The 22870-nt window shown below is 43.6% G+C and overlaps 1 protein-coding gene across 1 annotated transcript in view; it reads left to right on the forward strand.

The window, feature by feature from the left end:
- Nucleotides 1-7906, forward strand: part of Trappc3l (trafficking protein particle complex subunit 3L) — a 49061-nt gene extending 41155 nt beyond the window's left edge. The window contains exons 4-5 of the mRNA XM_052751356.1: nt 1727-1912; nt 7401-7906. Coding sequence (XP_052607316.1) covers nt 1727-1912; nt 7401-7520 — 306 coding nt within the window. The 3' untranslated portion in view covers nt 7521-7906. The remainder of the gene's footprint in view (nt 1-1726; nt 1913-7400) is intronic.
- The last annotated feature ends 14964 nt before the right edge of the window (nt 7907-22870 follow it).

The raw sequence follows: 22870 nt of genomic DNA on the forward strand, positions 1-22870 counted from the left end.
TCCTAAAAGGGCTCACATTAAAGACTTGAAACAGGGTTTAGGATTGGGATTATTGGAACTTATGAGGGAAGCCTAGTAACTGAGCTTTCAGAGAAAAAGAGGAGTCCTCATATGATTCATATCACGATCGTTTTGACACAAAGAAAATCCTTCTAAAGCAGATGTGGAGTCTGCATTAGGACGTCTTCAGGCCTCCCAACTGCCCACCAATGGGTAGATTTGGACCTTTCCTGATCCTCAGCACGGTGTTTCATGCTGAGACAGGTCTAAAGTGTCCTCCCCCTTCTTCACCCCACGTTGTCCACTTGGCAAATGCTAGTTCACTCAACGCTCATGTAGTCTAGGTCTACACATGGTGTCAAACGTAGATTCGAAACTCACTCAGTAGCCGGATTTGCAAGTGGCTACCAAATCTGCAGTGTGGTAGGCGCTTCAGAGCAGTCCTCCACGGGAGCCTACGAAATGAACCAATGAACAAATGAATGGACATTTTTGTACTTCAAATTATAACTAATTTAAGAAAATTGCTTCCATTTCTCTAACGCTGCGCTTAATTTTAAAATTAAGTTAATTAAGGCCTTTGAAGGACGGCAGCACACCAAGCTGACAAGTTTCCATTAATAAGCTTTGAAAGCTGGGCCTGGGTGTTTGGGGAAAAGAAATTGCCTTGGATTAGGAGCCAAGGACCTAAAAGGCCACAGTCTCCGCTGTCATTTCTACTTCTCTAAACACCAGATTACACATTTGTGAAACTTGGGCTTCGAAGGAAAGAGTGAGATAGCTGTTGGGGTTAAGGTGCTTTGCGGGAAGCCCGAGACTCTGAGTTCCGTCCTTAGATCCCGAATGGAGGGACAGGGGAACCAGCTCCTCATCGTCCCCTGACTCTCTGCCACGCACCCACACGCACACAAACAAACAAACAAAAAACTAAATGGAAACTAATGTTTCAAAACGAAGTGACTCCTAGGAGGCTTAAGATCTGCTTGAAAACCAAGACAGGAAGAAAGAAGAGGCGAGAGTGAGGGAGAATGGCTAGGGTTTCTCCCGTTTCTCTGTGGCTAAGGTTTCTCTCGTTTCTCTGTGGCGAAGGTTTCTCCCGTTTCTCTGTGGCGAAGGTTTCTCCCGTTTCTCTGTGGCGGGGTTCTTGGAGTCCAACACCACAGCAGACACTTTGGACAATTGCATTAACACACATTTACATAGTCCCCACTGCTACCCCTTGCTCCCGCTTGAAGACTTGACATCTACAGTATGATAATTCCGTGTGTCCATAAACACGTTCTTGGGTCTCATCTCCCCAAAGCAGCCTCTTCTCAAATCAGTGCCTTCCTATTGTGGAGCAGATGCCCCGGACCCCTTGAAACTCTGCATCTTATGGTCTGCCGTGATCAGTGTGGTATATACCATGAGGCTGTGTGGATGATTAGTAATCTTTTTGTTTCTTGCCATCCTAAAGCCTAAGTGTTTTCTTCAAGGATTTTTGGAAATAATATTTTTTACAAACCATATTGTTCCACGAAGCCTAGCACTTGATGATATTCTATAAGAATAAAAAAATAATTTAAGAGTCTCTCATGGCATAAGTCAAAGAAAAGTGTGAGCACAAACATCCTGGCTGCAGACTCAGCTTGGCAAGCTTGACGATGTGCTGAGATGCCTGGGACTGAGTCGTCTGAATAGACTTCCGTTTGAGACTAAATGCTGTCATTTTCTCGCTCTTTGTCAGGTTGCCTTCAAGATGTACTTGGGAATCACGCCAAGTGTGGCCTGTCACAATTCAAGCAGAAATGAATTCTCCCTGATTCTGGACAAGAATCCTCTGGCAGAGTTTGTGGAGGAGCTCCCTGCGGGACGATCTGCGCTGTGCTACTGCAACCTACTCTGTGGGGTCATCAGAGGAGCCCTGGAGATGGTAAAGCATGTGTTTCACCTTGTCATGCCTGTTAGCCATCCGGTGCTGTCCGCAAAGGGTAACAACCTCGAAGCAAGGCACAGTCTCTAACGATGGGAAGTCCGGGACCCAGCAGACCTGTTATTGCAAGCCTGTCATCTTGGCTCCTTGGGGGGTAAGGTAGGAAGATCAGGATCATAAGTTCCAGGCCAAGTTTGTGCTATATAAAGTGAATTCAGCATCATCCTGGGCAATTCAGTACGGTCCCACATTAAGTTTTAAAAATAAAATGGAAGACTGAGGATTTGTGCCCAAGAGAAAGAAAACAAATCTGGGAGGTGTCTTGGCATGTGCCATTAAAGCCTCACAACCTGATTTCAGTCCTGAGAACCCACATCATGTAAGGATAGAGCTGACTCCTGCAAGTTGTAACTTTCGTCCATACTCTATGGTACATGGGCATGTGGGTGCACACACACAGACTAGATTGCTTTTCAAAAAAAAATTTACTCCAGGAGTACTTTAGGTAGCTGTGTTTGATAATGATCTTCCACAGCTTAATTTACATGCAGCCTCAGCTGTAGCCTCTGCAGACTTGCTGATCCTAGACAAACCACTCACAAGTTCACACAGTCTCAGTGCCTTGCAGGCCACTGTGTGGAAGCTTCATAAAGCTCCTTGCCGCATAGACCTCTTAGTAGATCTAATCACAGCGTGGCAGTCTGAGCTGCCAATCCTGGTGCTATGTGGGAGGGGAATAGCCGAGGGCATGTGTTACAGGAAGTACAGGTCAAGGCAGGTCATTTTTGAGGTTGACTTCCACACCTAAGTTACTCGTTGGTTTAACTGATACAGTTATTAACATCTGTAAGGTGTCAGTGACTGAGCCTACAAAGATGGGCAAGATAGAGTTGCTGCCCACAGAGAATCTCCTGTCTAGTTCAAGAAGTCCTGTGCAAAGAAACGTGATAAAGGGGTAGAGGGGGACCTGGAGTAAGAAAGAATCCACACAGTCTTGACAGAAGCTCTGAACTGGCTTTTTGAAGAAACAATGGGAGTTACATAAAGAAGGCCTTTGTAAAGAGGGCAGGGAAAAAATAATATTTTAGGTAGAAGGATCAGAATGTTCAAAGGCCCTTCAAAATGAAAGAACCAGAAATGCAAATTAGTTCAGAAGGACTGACATGAAGACTATAGCCAATAGAGTAACAATAACATAACCAATAGAATAAACTAAGAGGGTTGCAATGGACAAGGGGGGGAGCTCAGTTTTGAACCTGCTGATGTTAAGATGTTTAACAAATACACAGTGAAGATTTCAAAAAGAAATTGTTTGTTTTTCATTCATTTATTGATAGACAAGGTCTCATTATATAGCAGAGGTTGGCCTCGAACTCATGATCCTCCTGCCTCAGCCTCAGAGTTCTGGGATTATAGGTGTTTGCCACCATGCCTTGCCCAAGTTGTTTATATGTGCCTGCCAGAATATGACTGAAGAACTGTCAGAACTGACAGAAATACCTGAGGAGAGTCTGTATAGCAGGAAGAAAAGGGAGCATGATTAGAACTCCAGGAAACAACACAAAAATATGGTGTTAAACAGAGTACCTAAAGACTACAAAGGAAAACAACTTGAGTACTCGAAAGTAAGAAACTGATAGAGAGCGATGGGGTCACAGAAAACAGGAAGCAGAGTCCTTCAAGAAGACTAACAAGACCAACTCAACACAGTTAACTCCACTTACCAAGGCTTTGGAGATGGTCTTGGTAGAGACTGTGATGAAGAAAAGACGAGGGAGAAGAGAATCTGTCAGACTGGTGAGGCTACAGCAGCTGACGAAGAGGCAACAGTCAACAGCCAACAGTCTTGTTTTTCTAGAATCTTCTCTATTTGGATGGTGAGGCCAGCTCTTAACCATTCTAAACCCGTGTCGTTGACCTCCTCGATAAAGATCCATGCATATAATTTTACTTGTGGAAATTAAGGAAGGGAGAAATTAGCCGATACCCCCAAAGTGTAAAACAATGGAGATGATTGCATGCATCTTCCTTGCGGATCCTTCATGATGTAGTACCGATTGTGTTAGATTTGATCTGTGTCAGTAAGCATTATATCAAGGAAAGGGAAGAGAGAAAATGTAGGAGGTTACACTGAAAGGGGTAACCACATAACTAAAATAAAAACAGGATAAAGAAGTCTCCAGCTTTCATGGGTAATTTTTGACCGTATGTGCTGACCATGAGTGTCATAAGTCATGTGGTCTCACATATCCAAAGAGCTTTAGCATAGTCTGTGTGTTTCTTTAATGGATTTTCTGTTATATTTTCTAAGACATAAAAAACTATAGGGAAGAAAATACAGAGATTAATTATAGGCCCTGTATTTCAAAGCACAGTCTACTCTCTTTCATTGGATGGTGGGTGCAGTAGTTTGAATGTAACTGGTCCTCATAAGTCTATAGGGAGTGGCCCTATTAGGAGGCATGACTTTATTGGAGTAGGTGTGGCCTTATTGGAGGAAGTGTGTCACTGTGGGGGCAGGCTTTGAGGTCTCTTTTGTTCAAGCTTTGTTCAGTGTGACACACAGTCTACTTCCTGTTGCCTGTAAGATGTAGGACCCTCAGCTACTTCTCCAGCACCATGTCTGCCTGCATGCCACCATGTCCCACCATGATGATAATGGACTGAACCTCTGAACTGTAAGCCACCACCCCAATTAAATGTTTTCTTTTATAAGAGTTGCCATGGTCATGGTGTCTCTTCACAGCAACAGAAACCCTAACTAAGGCAGAAGTTGATACTAGGGACTGGAGTACTGCTGTGATAAACCAGACCATGGTCTTTGTTTGGAGGAATTTGGACTTTGATACTTTAGGTTAAGAAAACAGTGGAATGCTTTGCTGCTTAATGGGTCATACTAGTAGGGGCATGGAAGACCGTGGTGCTGAGTGTGATTTGATGAACTGTGAGGGCCTTACTGAAGAGGTTACAGAGGAGAAGAATATTCATATGTGGTCTAGAGATCATTCTTGTGATGTTTCGGTGAAAAATGTGTGGCTGCTTTTTGCCCTTGTCCAAAGAGTCTGCCTGAGGCTTAAGTGAAGAGTTTTGAATTAATTCCATTGGCAGAGGAAGTCACAAAACAGCCTGGTATAGACTCTGTCCTGTGGTTATTAGCGTTAACTCTGACGAAGACCTATAATTAAAAGGAGCAAGCTGAGCAAGGAAAATGCAGAATGGACAGATTGGGAAAAGAGGCACCAGGAAGTGGGACAGAGCTAAATCCTGTGTTCAAGGAGATAAATGGAACAAGAAATGGAATAAGGAGAGTAGTGACCTTAGGGCAAGATCTCACCCAGCTAAGTTTCCAACTTGTGAAAAGGAATTCAAGAAAAGCTTAGAGCCAGATGCTGTGTGCACGCCTTTAATCCCAGCTCTCCAGAAGCAGAGGCTGGCAGATCTCTGAGTTTGAGGTCAAGCCTGGTCTCCAGAGCAAGTTTCAGGACAGCCAAGCTTAGGCGGTGAAAGACAGAAAGCTGGTGAAGATGTAATTGAATGAGGGGACCATCTTTCAGCCCCAGCAAGCAGCAGAACTTGGCAGCTTTGGCCACATGGTTCTGGAGTTAAGGAGAACAGAAAGGAACTATGGAATTTGCCCCTGAGACCAAAGAAAGCCGCTGAGGCCAGGCACGTGTCAGGGGTGTCCCTGAATGAAGGCCAGCCATTGTGTGAGGCTGTGAAGTTGAAGCCTAGATTGCCTTGGAGAACCCAAGATTTTGAAGATGGTAGAGCTGGGGGATACCTGCTGTGGAAAGCTTGCTCACAGGGAGTGGAACCAACTCAAGAGAAAGAAGTGTGTTATAGTCAACAGAGCTGAAAGGAGTTGGAGATCTGAAGAGTGTTTTGCCATCAGACATGCAGATGCAGAGTTTGGAGTTTGCCCGGATGGTTTTTGGTCTTGTTTTGGTCCAGTATTTCCTCACTATGCTCTCTTCCCTATGTTTTGGAATGGTAAGGTATATCCTGTGCCATTATATGTTGGAAGTATGTGATCTATTTTATTATTATTCTTATTTTTATTTTGACATTATAGGGAATTACAGTAAAGAGACTGCATGAATCTCAGAAGAGACTTTGAACTTTGGGCTTTTAAATACTGTTGAGACTGTGATAGACTATGGGGATTTTTGAAGTTGGACTAACTGCATTTTGCTTTATGATATTATTACAAGCTTATGGGAGCTAGGGACTAGAATGTGTTAGTTTGAATGTAATTGGCCCCTATAAGCCTATAGGGAGTGGCACCATTAGGAGACATGGCTTTGTTGGAGTAGGTTTGGCCTTGTTGGAGGAAGTGTGTCACTGTGGGGTGGGCTTTGAGGTCTCCTTTGCTCAAGCTTTGTTCAGCGTGACACACAGTTTACTTCTTGTTCCCTGCAAGATGTAGGACTCTGAGCTACTTCTCCAGCACCATGTCTGCCTGCACGCCACCATGTCCCACCATGATGATAATGGACTGAACCTCTGAACTGCCACCCCAATTAGGTGTTTTCCTTTATAAGAATTGCCATGGTCATGGTATCTCTTCACAGCAATAGAAACTCTAACTAAAACAGTAGGTATCACAAGGCAAAGGCTTTGCGTTCTCTATGAGCCAGACAATCTGACATTTGGAGGCCTGTGGTTTAGAAAATCCAAGCTCATTGCCTAGAAGTTCTTCATCTGGGAGGGGTGAGTCAGGTAAGGTTCAATAAATATTAATTAATTGCCTGCTAGGCCCAGGAGTTTTTCACTTACTGCTCTTCTTCTACCAGCTACCCTCACTTATTTATCTTCTTTATCCCAATGACTAAAAATAACTCTGACCAGAGACTCTATTGAAAACAGGTCAACGATACCATGCTGCTCTCACATGAACACATTTTAATGAATAGAGAAGTAAACCCTGGAGCTTTCTCCATTGTCTGGGAAATGGGAAATGCTTTCAAGCTGAAAAGAAAGCCTGGCCATCTAATATTCATGTCTGTAATTCAATATCTAATTTTATATTTATAATGTATTTAGTCGGTATTTTTCAAAGCTCTCAAAGCCATAGGCAATTGCTAAATGTTGTTAGAATAAGCGATTATATTGTTTCGCTAACGACAGAATGCTTTATGGCAAGTCAGCTTGAGAGGAATCCTATAAGGAACCATTTCTCCTCTGAAGTTCCACTTGGCCAAGCACCCAGAGTGAGATTTTTCTGTGAGTCAAGAATTTGAATTCTTCCTGAGATGAGTAGACAAGTCTGGGCCACTCCTGGACCACTCATCCTTCCTCCAGCCGTCTGCCACACCACACTGATGACATGTGGCCAAGATATCTCTAGAGAACACAGTCCAAGGGTCTTTATTCTCAAAACAGATGTTTCTTATCAAAAAAGAAAGATGGGGAAAAATAGATTGTGAAAAAACATTTTTTTTAATGACCTAAGCCTGTTTTTTTTTTCTTTTCTTTTTTTCTCTCCTAGGTTCATTTGGCTGCTGAAGTTACATTCTTGCAAGACAGACTAAAAGGCGACAGTGTGACAGAAATTGGAATAACATTTCTAAAAAAGCTGGACGAGAAAAAATATAGACGGAAAAAGTGAAGACTGGCAACCACAGTGCCATGGGTGGCTAGCTGAACAGCGAGTATTAACCAAGCACACAGCCACGGAAGTTTTGCATTGCCTGATGGCATGGGCTTTGACAGGCTTATGAATCTTAATGTGCATCACACATTTTCAGGATTTCAGATACAACTAGCTCCTTATAAAACAGCAAGCATGAATTCCACATATTACTCAATCCAGCCTCAGCCAGTCTCTCTAGCCAATTACCTGTGGCAATAGGAAAAAATGGATGAAATGATACAGCATTAGAGAGAGACAGACTCAGCCAGGTGGTGGTGGCACAGGCCTTTAATCCCAGCACTCAGGAAGCAGAGGTAGGTGGATCTCTGTGAGTTCAATGCCAGCCCGGTCTACAGAGCGAGTTCTAGGACAGCCAGGACTTCACACAGAGAAACCATCTTGAAAAACCGAAAAGAAAAGAAAAGAAAAGAAAAGAAAAGAAAAGAAAAGAAAAGAAAAAATTATATTCATGTATTTGCAACATTCATCTTAGTTTTTATAAACGATGAATATGACTTGTCTCATATATTGTCTTGGCTTATGGCTTCAACCACTCTCTGTGTATAACCACCGAGGCCAGCCATTTATCTGGATGCCAACTCTTAAAGCATTTAAAACCTTATTTAATTTTAATTCATTTAGCTCTCAATTTTACTTCCTCTAATTTGGAAATAGCTAGTATTGACCAAATCTCATCAGTGTCTCATGATAGAACCCATGGAGACCAACTCTGACAGCCCTGCACTTGAACCGGCACTCTCTAGCTCTCCTGAGTACTCACTGGGCCCTGGAGGGGGCCCCTACTTGCCTGTGCCTTCTCTCCTGCTCTGCCAACCTAGCCGTCAAACCTACCACCCTGATGACAGCTTTACCTGTTCTCAGTGACGCCACATCTAGAGCTGGTGTGGCACCAAAGGAAGTATCAATTTTTAACTTTTGATTCATCAGCCTAGAGAGAGGAGTATCTCGGCATTGAACATATGCTATCGAAGGTGACCGTATATCTACAGAATGGCTTTCTTGTGTTCACTGAAGACTGTGAGATGCTTGAAAGCCACATATATAGTTCACGATCCCCCTTCTTCTTCTTCTTCTTCTTCTTCTTCTTCTTCTTCTTCTTCTTCTTCTTCTTCTTCTTCTTCTTCTTCTTCTTCTTCTTCCTCCTTCTTCTTCTTCTTCTTCTTCTTCTTCTTCTTCTTCTTCTTCTTCTTCTTCTTCTTCTTCCTCCTCCTCCTCCTCCTCCTCCTCCTCCTCCTCCTTCCCTCCTCCTCCTTCCTCCTCCTCCTCCTCCTCCTCCTCTTCCTCCTCCTTCTCCTCTTCCTCTTTAATGAGATGTCATGTCACTCAGTCTGGTACTACAGTCCTCATCCTCCCTTCTTGACTTCCCAAGTGCTGGGATTTCAACGTCACACTCCAGCTAATTTAAAATTTTCCAGTACCCACATTAAATAAGTATAAAGAAACTAATGGCATTCATTTTAATAATGAATTTCATTTATATTTATTATCCCAGATTATGAGTTTTAGCATGGGCATTGTATACTCCTTTCTGAAATAGTCTTTAAAATCTACTTTATTTAGCACATATCAATTCAATGAGTTTAAACTAACTGAGTTTAAATAACTCAACAGAATTTAAAGTAAAATGTAGTCCTTCCAAAATAATAAATTTAAAATTAGTAGCATTTAACGGCTTTGGTTTTTAAAATCTGAATCTGTTAAACTAAATAGAAACAAATGCTTCAGTAGTCACCCAGTGAGTGTTTAGTGATGACGTGTGTCTTGCAGTTGCTGCCGTTGGCTGCACAAATTCAAAGTGGAACGTTCAGTGGGTCTCCTTCCATTGATCTGGAAAGCCAGCAAAAAATGACACAGCAGTCCATGCCAAGATGTCCTCGATACCTGAGTGGTGACTCAGAGAAGCAGTAAATGAGGGTGGCGCCAGTGTCCCAGTTCCACCGTTGTGGGAAGTTCTATCATTTTGGTGAAGGGCTACGGGAAGTCTTTTAGACAGCAACAGGGTTTTTTTTTTGGTTTTGTTTTTTTGTTTTTGTTTTTGTTTTTGTTTTTCAGAGCTGAGGACTGAACCCAGGGCCTTGTGCTTGCTAGGCAAGTGCTCTACCACTGAGCTAAATCCCCAACCCCCAGCTACAGGGTTTTATTATACTTCCATTTCACAAAACCCTTTAGCTTGGCTCCTGAACTTTGATCCAAACAGATTCTTTTGTTTTTTTTTTTTTTTGGTTTTTCGAGACAGGGTTTCTCTGTGTAGCTTTGCGCCTCTCCTGGAACTCACTTGGTAGCCCAGGCTGGCCTCGAACTCACAGAGATCCGCCTGGCTCTGCCTCCCGAGTGCTGGGATTAAAGGCGTGTGCCACCACCGCCCGGCCAAACAGATTCTTAATTGAATGAAGAAAAAAAAAAAAAAGGAAAGAGGAAAGGCCATGGCTGCTCCTGGGTGTGGTGGAGGACAAAGTTTACTTCAGATATGTGGGAGAGCATGGTCAGAGGCAGGGACATCTGGGAGAGTCCAGAATGGACATGACCCTGAGCCATGTGAGGAGAGAGGGAAGGGGAAGAGGGAAAGGGAGAGAAGAGAACCAGGTGCAGCAGCCAGGAGGCCCAAAAGGCCCAGGTAACCAAAATGTCTGGCTTATATAGGGAAGGGCATCTGGGGGGAGGGCAGCCCTGCCCCTGGGCTGAAGAAGTTCAGGGTAGGGGTCAAGGTATGCCAGCCTGGAGAGGCCTGTAACAGGTAGGGACTGAGGGATGTTGGGAGAACTTGGTGCCAGGTTCTCTTTGATATGTTAGATAGGCACCTCAGTCATTTGTCTTAACACTTATCTTTGCAAAGCCAAAGGCAAAGAAAAGAATCAGAGGGGCATTGTTCCGATGACCCCCAAGTTGCTGTCTGTGTTCTTTCCCTGTTTACGGTGTGCATTTGGGGCATGGGGTAGGGGGATGGGCGGGGCAGGGGGATGGGCGAGGGTGGGATGGGGTGGAGGGGACAGGGGATGGCAGCATCTTCCCCAACACTTTGGGCTCTTATTTCTTGTCCTCTTGAGTTTCCTGCTTTCCTGATTTAGCTTTGGAAGTCCAGACCACGTCAGCAGTTGGGCTGTTGGGAATGAGTGTGGAGTTCCCTGTTGACATGATCATGGAGGGCCAAGTAGAAATATGGAAAAACAAGTGTATTATGTGAAGGAAGATGTTGCAACCCAAGAGACTGGTTCACCAAAGATCTGCTATTTTTTTAAACATACAAAAAAAATCTGTTAAATATTTACTAGCATACTAATGCCGAGTATAGCTGTTATTCCCTGTTAAGGGCGAGAATTCAGCTGGGATTATAGATTCTGGGTAGTCCAGATATTTCACAGTTTCATCACCTAGCTGTGGAAGCTAATTAACATCTTCTCAATAATACTGAAGGATCCAGTGATAGAGTAAGTTTCCCTGCCATGGAGTTTGGTACAGCAAGAGACCTTCTAAAAACGTTTAAGAAGGAGACAAATTTACTTTCCTCACTCGCATATTTCTTATGTGTCTCTGCTCTGTGTGTGGTACGCATGTGTGTGTGTGTGTGTGTGTGTGTGTGTGTGTGTGTGTGTGTGTGTGCGTGTGTGTATGTGTGTGTGTATGCATGTGGAAGCCGGAGGCTGACAACGGGAGTCTTCCCTAATCACTTCCCATCTTTTTCATTGAAGCAGAAACTCTCAACAGAACCCAGAGCTCAAGGATGCTAGTCTGTCTAGCCAGCTTGTTCTGCCTCTGCCTTCTGAGTGCTGGGATCGCAGGCAGGCCTCCATGCCTGTCCAATATTTATGTGGGTTCTAGGGATCTGAATTCCTGTCTTCATGCTTATACAACAAATACTTTACACACTGAGCCATCTCCCCAGCTCCTGTATTTCATTAAAAAAAATCTGTCTAGTCACTGAAGTTCCTATGTCCACAAACCTTCCAGAATTTTAGCTGAACGTGATCAACAGTCAACCAAGAGTATCTATGGAAACCATCAGCTGACAGAAAAGTGATGTTAAACATACAGTATAATCATGTGTGATCTGAGGAGAAACTCAGTTCTCACACAGTCCACAAGTGCCACCTTACTGTTGAAAACACAGCCACGGCCACAGCAGTCAGAAACAAGATTGTATTTCTCAAATGTTTGAATATAAAAGAGTGTTCTGTCGTGGGTACCGCACATCAGGCACTTGGACTGCTCTGCATGCAGAATCCACATCAATAGGGAGGGAGTCCAAACCAAGTAAAAAGTTGCAAGGTCTTCCCCGCAAAAAATAGATGTCATGAGACAGTTTCTTGTTCTCCCACTCAGCCCCATCTTTCCTTATTAAGTTTACCACCATTCGAGAGGCAGTAAGGAAAGAATAGGCCTCAGAAGGCTAAGATTCCAGTCAGGCATGTAGAGGGAAGGGTCCTGGGAACATGAAGTTAAGTTACAGAAGAGTAACCAGAGGTGTTAGTTGTTAGGAACCAGATCTGCCCCCATCCCGCTTTCAGAGACTCAATGCCGGCAGCCAGGTTATCACTAGCCTCCAGCATCCACCCCCAACATCACAGCCTCCTCTCTCTGTCTCTCTCTGCCTGTCTCTGTCTCTCTTTCTCTCTCACTCTCTTCATCTCTCTTGTCCCCACTCAGAGGTGGCCTTTCACTCTCTTCACCTCCCCCACCCCACCCCCAATAAATCTCTTGAGTGAGATCTGTTGGGTGGTATGATCCCTGTAGCCTTCCTTGACCCTGATCTGCCAAGGCACTCTTCTACCACAGAAATCCTAACATCAATCCACAGAAGACTCAAAAGAATTTGACCAGAAAAAAGATGTTGGAATTGGGAACGAGAAGGTCTTTGTCTCAGAGCAACTTCAGGACATTGATGGATGCAGGATGCTGTTTATAGTGGCTGGAGGCATCAGTGGGAGATGAGATGGGATTTTGTTTGTTTGTTTTGTTTTTAAGAAAACTGGCTGTAAAATGGAAAGAGACAGGGTATTCTGCCTAAAGTTCTGCTGTTTGCCCCTTTATTGTCATAACAATGTAGGGATTTGAAAATATACATGAGGGAGAATACAGGCTGAAACAGTCATGAGGAGAAGGACAAGGCGAGGATCCAGATCACGGGAGACAAGCCTAACTCAGAGCTCCAGAAAGAGTTCCCTTCTGGAAAAGGCTTCATGACACTGAGTGGTCATGGAGCAGATGACACCTGAGCTTCAGAGGAAGAGCTTGGTTCAGCTCATGAGTATTGGCCGCAATAATCACCAAGAGACAAGATTCAAGGTGTTTGTGAAGATGGAGGTGAGCTGAGGTTGAATGAAAATGTACTGCTGTGAAAGAAGGCTCATGCTTGGCTCTAACATCCCCAAAGCAGCAAACTATCTTCATATTGAAAGCCCCACACACACACATTTTGAAGGATGGGAGGATGTAGCTGAAGTTTTCCTGGTCCTGGCCTGGCTCCCACGGCCCTGCAGCAGCTTGGACCCAAGTAAACACACAGAGACTTATATTAATTAAAACTGCTCGGCCATTAGCTCAGGCTAACTATTGACTAGCTCTTACACTTAAATTAACCCATAATTCTTGTTTATATTTAGCCATGTGGGCTTGGTACATTTTCTCAGTTCTGCCTTCACATCTTGCTTCCTCTGTGTCTGACTGACAATTCCTCACTCAGCCTTCCTCTTCCCAGAATTCTCCTCTCTGCTTATCCCACCTATACTATACTTCCTGCCTGGCTACTGGCCAATCAGCATTTTATTTATCAATCAAATCAGTGCAACACACATTCACAGCATACAGAAAGACATCCCCAGCAGGAGGACTACATATGCCTTATTTTCCACTGAGTGATTCTTCACTTTGGTACCCACACAACCAGGATGGCATTTTCATTGGACACGCCTACCTGAGAGTTTCCATTGATCATGAACAGCATTTCCCACCTGAAGGAGATGGATGCAGCAGTGTGGTGATGTGCTGTCTGAAGGACCTCTTCCAAGCACACATCAGATCGTAGTTGTGAATTTTTCTCAGTGTCTCCTGCATTGTGGAAACACTTACAATAATATGCAGTGAGGATTGCCAAGGAAAGTGACAGAAAGCAAAACAACTAGACAATGAAGAATTAGATGGTGGCTTTAGCTTTTGTCACTACGACAAGCCATTTACAAGAGGGCAGGGTAACTGGGCTCACAGTTTCAGAGAGTTCACTGTATGGTTGCTGGTTCTGTGTTTCTGGGTCTGTGGTAAGTGAGCACACCATAAAAAAGGGCATGATGAAGTAAATCTGCTCAGTGATGATAGCTAGGAAGTTGAGGGGAGAGAGAGAATATGTGTGTGTGTGTGTGTGTGTGTGTGTGTGAGAGAGAGAGAGAGAGAGAGAGAGAGAGAGAGAGAGAGAGAGAGAGAGAGAGAGAGAGAGAGAGACTGTAATGATGAATATGAATGGGAGACCAAGGATAAGATATAATCCCCAAAGTTACAATGACCTGCTTTCTCCAACTAGGCTCATCTTTTCAAAGTCTATTGAGCTATGGATTCAGCAACATGTTAATATATCAGTTAAGTTAGCACCTTCATAAGCCAATCACCTCTCAATAGCACCACCAGATGGGAGCCAAACCAACATAGTAGCCTTTACAGGGGACATTTCCTTTCCAAATTGTACGATGGTATTGTCCCAAAGTTGTAAATATAATAGTAAGAAAGGAAGGGAGGGAGGGAGGAAAAAAGAGAGGAAGGAAGGAAGGAAGGAAGGAAGGAAGGAAGGAAGGAAGGAAGGAAGGAAAAGAAAAGGAAAAAGGGAAAATACCCCCAGAGAAATCTGTACAAAAACCTGGAGCCAAGAAATAAAATAGTTCAAAGACAATTTTATTGACTGATTGATGTGGCCATGCTAAGGGTTGAGTCCAAGGCTTTGTACTTGCTGGTCAAGCATTCTACTACTGTGCTACATCCCCCGCCAATACAGTGACAGCTGTTATTGCTATAAGATGCTTAAAAGCTGAAAGAGAGAAGATCCTTATCCTAAACTGCTAGCAGACACCTCCCAAGCTCCAGCTGTGACTGTCTATGGCTGCCTAAGACATTTTGCATTTCAATTAGAAAGAACTCCAGTTCAAAACAACGTTCTTTCTTTCCAACCAACCAACCAACCCAAAAATGAAGTGTTATATTACAATTAAAATAATAAATAATGTCTAATTTACTGCAGTTTGTGATGATTTTTATAATATGTTAACTAACAAAGTAAAGTAGATAAAATGTATGCTATTAACATGGGAGATCAAATTAAAAGCACTTTTTAAAAGGTTACTCTTTGAGGTAACCTTTTGAAAACTACCTTATAAGTTGTTGTAAACACCTGGTGTGTGGAGCCCTCGGGAGGATGTTGACTCAAAACAAATGGATGGGGGACAAAGGTCCCCAAATGGGCTGCTGTGGTATAGACAGCTCCAGTGCTGTTCTTTACTAAGAATGCAAATTCTCCAAACCCAGAGTGTAAAAACTGAGTGTAGTGACACCCATAAGGTGGAAAGTGATATCTGGTACCAACCTCTGGCCTCCACACTCATATGCATGGAATTCAAGCACATACATTTCCTCACACATGCAGATGTCGCACACACGCACACAAAAGAAACAGCCAGTAACTGTCTTGGTGAGAATGTAAAGACCAGACCTGGTGAGCCTTTGGTAAGAGTGTAAATGGTGCATCTGCTGGAGTACATGCTGTGCTGGCTCGTTAGCAAGTAAACAATAGAATTAATTACCTGTTATCCATCATTTTCACTGCTGGTTAAATATAAAAGCAGTCTTGAAATGATCTTTGTGTACCCATGTTCATAGCAGCACTCTTTGTTATAGCCAAAATGTGGAATCAGTCCAAGTATCCATCAGTGGATGAATGTTAAAGGTGGCTGTTTTAATATATATGGACATATCTACAAGGAACTTTTGTTCAGCATGAAAGGAAGGACATTCTGGCACATGATAGCACAAAGATGGACCCCAAGAGTGTTAGAAAAAGATGCACCACGTGAATGAACTTAGAGCTATTGAAATATGTACTTAAAGATGGGCAAAATCATAAATCTCATGTTATAGAAATTTTACCACAATGTAAAAAATTTAAAAGCAATGTGTTAAGTATCCACAATAAAGGACCGATTAAACAAAAAGACATTTAAGGAGTATTCTAAGTTTTTAATATATGGTCTTTATATGAATCACAATTCAAATGACTGATACTTTCATGACACAAAAAACGCTGTCTTGTGTTCTAGAATGTCAGAGAATTACTGCTTCTCAGATGCAATGTCTGTGGTGTGAGCTTTGGTGTCTTTCCCTTTAAGCATATACTATGTAAGTACACACACACACACACACACACACACACACACACGTATATATTCACAGATGAAATGGTGTTGAAGACACGCCTGAAATAACCCAGCAGCAGAGGAAACAGTGGTACCACAGATAAGGCGGACAATACACTGATGATTGTTGAAGCTGACATGTGGACACGGGACTTGATAATATATGGGGTATGGGTTTATTGCTACCATTATTATTATTATTTTGCCTTTGTTTATTCTTGAATCTTCCCTTTGAAAGTCCTTGTTTAAAAACACTAAATAGTGTTTAGACATTTTAACAATGGTTAAATCTATGTTTACGGTGGGTTAATTACATTGTTCTATTTTTTTCTATGTTTACATAATAGTCACAGAGTTTTTTTTTTTTTAAAAAAAAAATCCTTCACAAGAATGATCCCTCTACATCCGGCTTAGCTGATAGCAGCTTCTCCGCTGCTCCTCCATTGTCCACAGGGCAGTATTGATTCCTTGTGTGACAAATGAAGCCTTCCGCTCCCTGCCTTTCTCTCTACTTCTGTACCCAGTGTTACCGCAAGGCTGAGAGAGGTTAATTCCTAGATGCATAGTGCTGGTCCTACCTCTTTGACTTCTCACACGCTGTGAAATGCCCCTCCTTCTGGACAGCACGTAAAACAAGCAAGCTTCCAAAAATGTGTTCTGTGCTTATTTTCTCATGCCTTCCCTCATCATCCCTTCCTGTAATTCTTAGTCAATGTGTGTCTTGCCTTACTTAATCCATGCCGTGTGATGCTGCTCCGTGAGGATGAACAGTCTGTGTCTCTGACATCCATTGCATCCATTGCATCACTGGTCTTTCCTGACCCCTAACACCATGGTCATATAATGCTCCTTGAGGATGAATGGTCTGTGTCTCTGACATCCATTGCATCCATTGCATCACTGGTATTTTCTGACCCCTAACACCATGGTCATATAATGAGTACGCAGTCAACATTTTGTCAATACACTAGCTTCTGCTTTAAACTTTTTGAGTGCCATTGCAAAGAGGAAGAAAACCCAGAACAAGGGGAAATCTAGTAAAGAACAGAATAAGTTTTCATACCTTAAACCCGTAGAGGAAACCACCACCCCACCCCCACCCCCACCCCCCACCCCCGCAACCCCGAGCTGGCTAAAGAGTCACTGGAACTCAGCACACCAGGAGCTTCTCATCTGGAAGCACACGGGGAATCTTAAATTGAGGCTAATGTCTATCCTATAGATACAACGACCATACCAGAAGGCCTCTTGAAGAATATTGGGCATTGCAGAAGATGTCAAGTAGTGATGGGAGCACTGGTATCCTTCCAGATTCTTCCATGTCTTTCAATGGGTATTTTACAAATGTCCCTGCTTCTTTCTTGTTTATTTACTCTTTAAAATGAATTCATGAAAATAGTTTAAGGACTAAGATAAGACTATAAACCATGTGCCTTGGTCCTCTCTGTTCCTGACCTCCAAGACTGCCACCCCCGCTATGATTCCCTGTGTGGTACCAGTACCTCTTGCCTATTGTATCAAGCCAATTCTTCTGCTATTTACAATGTTTCTGAATGCGTGGTACTCACATTTGTCTCTTGTTGGAATTTCTGTGGGAGGCATTGTTTTTCAACTCCTGCATAAGGAAAGATGAGGTTTTTCTCCCACATAATCCCCAATCCCCACCTCAACCACACACACACACACACACACACACACACACACACACACACACACACACGCACACACGCACGCACACACAGAAAGTTGTTAGTCCTATCTCCTTTATTAGAGGAGGCTTTGAAGACCTTGTCATCTCTTTTATATTTTCTTCCTCATTTTAATTGAGCTGTTCAGTCCAGCACACTCGTGGGAGAGGACACTGACGTCCACCTCTTTCAGGAGAGAATTTCAAGGACTTTGGAAATGTGTTTTAAAGCCACCACAAAATGAGATCTCAGTGGTTTTCCAGCAATCATTGTTGTAACTTTTTTCCTTCTTAGGCAGGCCTGCTGTCTGGCCTGGTCTTATGGACAGAATGGTTTTGCCCTGTAATTCCTTTAAGATGTTTCCTTTCAACTATTATCTGTGGGATTTCCCCCTCTATCTTCCATGGAGCCCCGTGTTTCCTTGCTGCAATTCCTTGCCTTCCTTAGCATACTCTTTTTCTAGAAGACTGTGAACTCTGCTGGTGGCCAGGATGAACAGGAAATAATGCTTGTGAAAATACTATCACCCACTTTCAGTTGCTTTTCAGAACACAGTGCTGTTTGAATCTTTATCCTCAGTCTGTTCTTTCTGTTGGGTAAAACTGAGGACTTTGCCCATTGCTTCAGTGCCCTGAAGTTGTACCGTGTTAACGCTTCCGTTTGGGTGTGTATCCATCCACTGTGCTGACCATAGTCTCCAAGTCCATACCTCTTTCCATTTGGAGAAAATCATGGTCTTGAAGTCCATCATACCTCTTCCCATTTGGAGAAAACTTGCAACTGAGTTCCTTAATGATGTCTTCTCCTATTTCCCTGTTTCTCCCAGAATCATATCAGAAGGCCATTGGGCTGCTGGAGTGGTCCCCTAATTTTTTTCACTATTCTTGCTTTTCTGTTTATCTTAATCTGCTACATCAAGGGATTTCCCCCAAAGCTTGTCTTCAATATACTTGATTCCATCTGTTACCATCTTATTAGTTTCCAGTTATTCTTTGTTTTTTAAATGTTTTAACAGATTACACACATATAATATATATATATAATATGTGTATGAATACATATAGATACATATACATTCCATTTATAACCCTGAAATTTTTAACAATAGGTTTTTTTAAAGTTATATTTAAAACGGGTTGTTTCTGTTACTTCCAATAACTTTTTTTCTGTTTGTTTTTACATCTGCCTTTTCTCAAATCTCTGGAGTTCCTTGGCTCTCCACTTATTTTAAAATTTAAAATGACATTAATTTATTGTGGGTGCTCATATGTGTGTGCATGTATATACCCGTGCACGCGTGCGGGTGTCACCGTGCTCGTGTGGAGATCGGAAGACATTTTCAGTAGTTAATTTGTCTTACACCATATAGGAACCCAGAAATCAAACTCAGGTTGCCAGATTTGACAGCAAACACATTTTCCTGCTGAGCCACCTGAATGGTCCAGCTATCTACTTACACTGAATAAAATAAGCAGCTTGGTAGATGCTGGAGATTATGTATTTCAACACAGATAAATATGAATCCCATATCATGTCATTTTTATTAAAATCTTTTCCTCTGGTCAGTCAAGTTAGAGACTCTTCTGATAAACTGCATAGAGAATAAGGGAATCCAGGGAAGGGACTGGCATTCTAAAAGCATGGTGAGGGGGAAAACCAAACACCTGAGTAGATACATGTCAACTGAATTTCCTTTTGCTCACGGTCTTGTCCCTACTTCCAGCTGTTCCTGCGGCTCCCCTTGGTTAGAAATCTTTTCTTAACACGTCTAGAGACTGAAGTTCCTCCCTGTGCTAGGAAGTGAAGAGGCAGCTGCTCATCTGAGTGGAGTGGTGACGGGTGGCGGGTGACAGGTGACAGTTTCTGAGGAAGATTTCTTTTCAGTTAAAATGGCAGTCCAGCCCCATTACCAGAGGCCAGACGCTGTTCATTTCTGAGCAGATTTTCAGACTCTGAGGTGTAATCATGCAGCTCATGGCCCCACTCTGGTGGGTTTCAGACTCCTCAGGTCCGCTGGGACAGAAAGCACCTACTATGTGCTCTGCAGCATCCTCCAGGCCAGGCTTCCTTTTCTTCTCTCCTTGTCTCTGGCTATTTCATGCCACTAGAAAAGCACCTTTTGCTTTTAGTTTTGTCATGGTTGAATATATCCTTTCAAGCAGCAATTTTGTTTGGAAGCTCCTCTTTTGATGGCCTGTCATTGGGAATGAGCGTTTATTCTATTTTGATTACTTTTTCACAGGAAGAGCAATCACTTATTAAGGCAGAGTTACAGGACAGCATAGAGACCTCACTTGTGGCCTGGCTCCAATGGGCAGGGACACAGGGAAACAGAGAAAGAATGTCAATGTCAGATCTCAAATTGCAACAGGAATACTGAGGCTCCAGAATTTAAAGAAAATAAAAACTGTTTGAACAGCTTCACCATCTGCAAGGAGAAGGAGGCAACCACTAGCTGGGATGGGTGTGCCAATGAGCCTGGAGAGGTTGTGGAATCCTGCTAGTAAGATCGGCAGCAAGCAGACTGAAAAGTGAAGAAGAATTGTGACCTCATTCAAGTCTGTCCTCTGAGCTTGCACATTAACGGAATAACAGTCACCCCATCAGGAAGTCCTGGGCAGAGCTGGAAACCCAGCGAGAAGTTAGGGTTGTTTTGATTTTTAAGAGGAAACACATATGGATTTGATTTCATGCACTTCCCTCTTTCTGAGTGCATTTGAGTATCTTTGAAGGAGCCTGGACGACACATGGTGGCCCAGTGGCTGTGAGATGAGTCTTCCTCCCCCCTCCACTGCTGTGGGATGTTCTGTATGTCAAGTGTGTTGCTGATTGGTCAATAAATAAATCACTGATTGGCCCGTGGCCAGGCAGGAAGTGTAGGCGGGACAAGGAGGAGAATAGAGCTGGGAAGTGGAAGGCTGAGTCAGAGAGACACTGCCAGCCGCCATGATGAGAAACAGCATGTAAAGATGCCGGTAAGCCACGAGCCACGTAGCAAGGTATAGATTAATGGAAATGGATTAATTTAAGCTGTAAGAACAGTTAGCAAGAAGCCTGCCACGGCCATACAGTTTGTAACCAATGTAAGTCTCTGTGTTTACTTGGTCGGGTCTGAGAGGCTGTGGGACTGGCAGGTGTCAGAGATTTGTCCTGACTGTGGGCCAGTCAGGAAAACTCTAGCTACACTCCATGCTACCCACTCCATACCCTCCTCACCTCTGCAAGTATCTAGGTACTGAACAGCTCCCTATCAACTGGTAGCTTTGCTGTGGTCTGAGGTGAGGGCTAGAATACATACATAGACTACACCCATGCATGCCAGGGAAGACTAGTGACTCCATCCATGCAGCTGTGGGGAAACCCTCTTCCCAGCGGGTTAAGGCTTTCCAGGGGTGGCTGGTTTGGGAAGGAGTATCCACACCCCTGTAAATAACCCCTCACTTCTGCTCTGTAAGGAAGCCCAATAAATTCATTGGTTCCTTGGAGTGAGTTTTAGTTTTCGTGTGCTTCAGTTTGTCATTGTGACCTTAGGAAAAGGAGGAGATGTGGCTTACATCTCCATTCTGGAAAGGAGTTTTAGCAACAGAGAGAGAGAGGACAGGGGAGGAGGGGAGGGGAATGGTGAAGGGAGGGGAGGGGACAGAGAGAAGAGAGGAGGAGAGAGGAGAGGAGGGGGATGGTGAAGGGAGGGGAGGGGACAGAGAGAGGAGAGGAGGGGAAGAGAGGGGACAGAGAGAAGAGGGGAAGGAAGGAGAGGGGATGAGAGAAGAGGGGAGGGGAGGGGAGAGGAGGAGAGGAGAAGGGAGGAGAGAGGAACAGTCAGTCATAGGAGAAGAGAAGCTTTATTAGAATTAAGTTGGCAGCTAGACAAAGAAATTCAAAGAACTTCTGAATTCCATGTTATTAGGGGTTAAAATTATAGGGCTCAAAATATTTTTGTGAGGCTTCTCTGGAGTCTGATTTTAGTCTTAGCCAGATGGACACCATAATGGTTACTAATTCTTACAATAATCAGTTTTTTTTTAATGTATTTCAGCGCTGTCCATAAGTTATCAAGTATATCAGGCATTCCTGGTCCCTAATTTTTATTCGTCCATTTTACAGAATTACATTTATGGCTCGCAGCCTTGGTTGGATAGAGCAATGTCTCCTCAGATGAGATGCAGGCTCCTTTCTACTTCCTGTAAAACGATAGTACGTCCAGGTCAGTGTTCTCTCCGGCAGCCCGACCTACTGTGTGTGCAAGGGTCTTCTTAGCCATGTAAGTTATCTCCAAGGAGCTTACAGGGTGAGGAGACTCAATGCGAATGTCAACCCTGTGCTGTTGGCTCCTCCAGAGTTGATAACAGCCTCACCAACGGCCCAGAAATTTCATCTCTTCTGCCAGCTTCCACTCTTCTGCAAGAAGCTTATATATAGGCGTATGAGCTGTTACTGTGGCAGAATGCCTGAGCGAAGCCAGTTAAGGAAGGGAAAGGTTGGCTTGGCTGTCAGTTCAGCATGGTGGGGGAACTTACGCTTCAGGAACCTGAAGCTGATTATATCGTATTCAGTTTTGGAAACTGAGTAGCAGTCTCTTCTTCGAATGGCAGGAGCTCAGCCTCTAGATTTGTTGGTATCAACAATCTGGGTCTCAGTCAAAGCGGCAGAAGCAGAGGCGTCTTAGGAAGACTGCCACGGTAGGCAGCTGATAAAATAAGCATCAGCTGTTGGTGCAGAGTGAAGAGGCCTACCTTAACATCAGTGCAGCCATGACAGGCTGCAGACTAACAGTACTGGGACTAGGCCTCATCACTACAATAACCAGGAAAAGCCACAAACTGTACCCTGCGGGAGACCAATCAGAAATAAGACAAACAAGTACTAGATGCTCCAACGCATAAAGCATTGCTTACATCACTTGTAATAAGTTGCCAATTTCCTGGCAGCAACATCAGTACTAATCCCTGTTTGACAAGACATCTGTTACCTCACTCCTGCCCAAACAGGAGTTCAACCCCCATCTGAATCCAGACTTCCCCTACCCCCATCCTTTACTCCTTAAAATCCCTACCATAACTGAGCTCAGTGCTCTCCCTGATCCAACCACTGTGTCGGAATGGATGGGAAGCCCAAGCTTAAGCTTGCAATAAAAGCTCTTTGCTTTTGCATCCAAACTCAGACTCCTGGTGATCTCTGGGGGCTCATGACAAGGTCATAACACAGAGACTGGCCCCAAGAGGATTTCTCTGCT

The sequence above is a fragment of the Peromyscus californicus genome, unplaced genomic scaffold (assembly GCF_007827085.1).
Source record: "Peromyscus californicus insignis strain IS unplaced genomic scaffold, ASM782708v3 Scaffold_22__1_contigs__length_63687245, whole genome shotgun sequence".
NCBI lineage: Eukaryota > Metazoa > Chordata > Mammalia > Rodentia > Cricetidae > Peromyscus > Peromyscus californicus.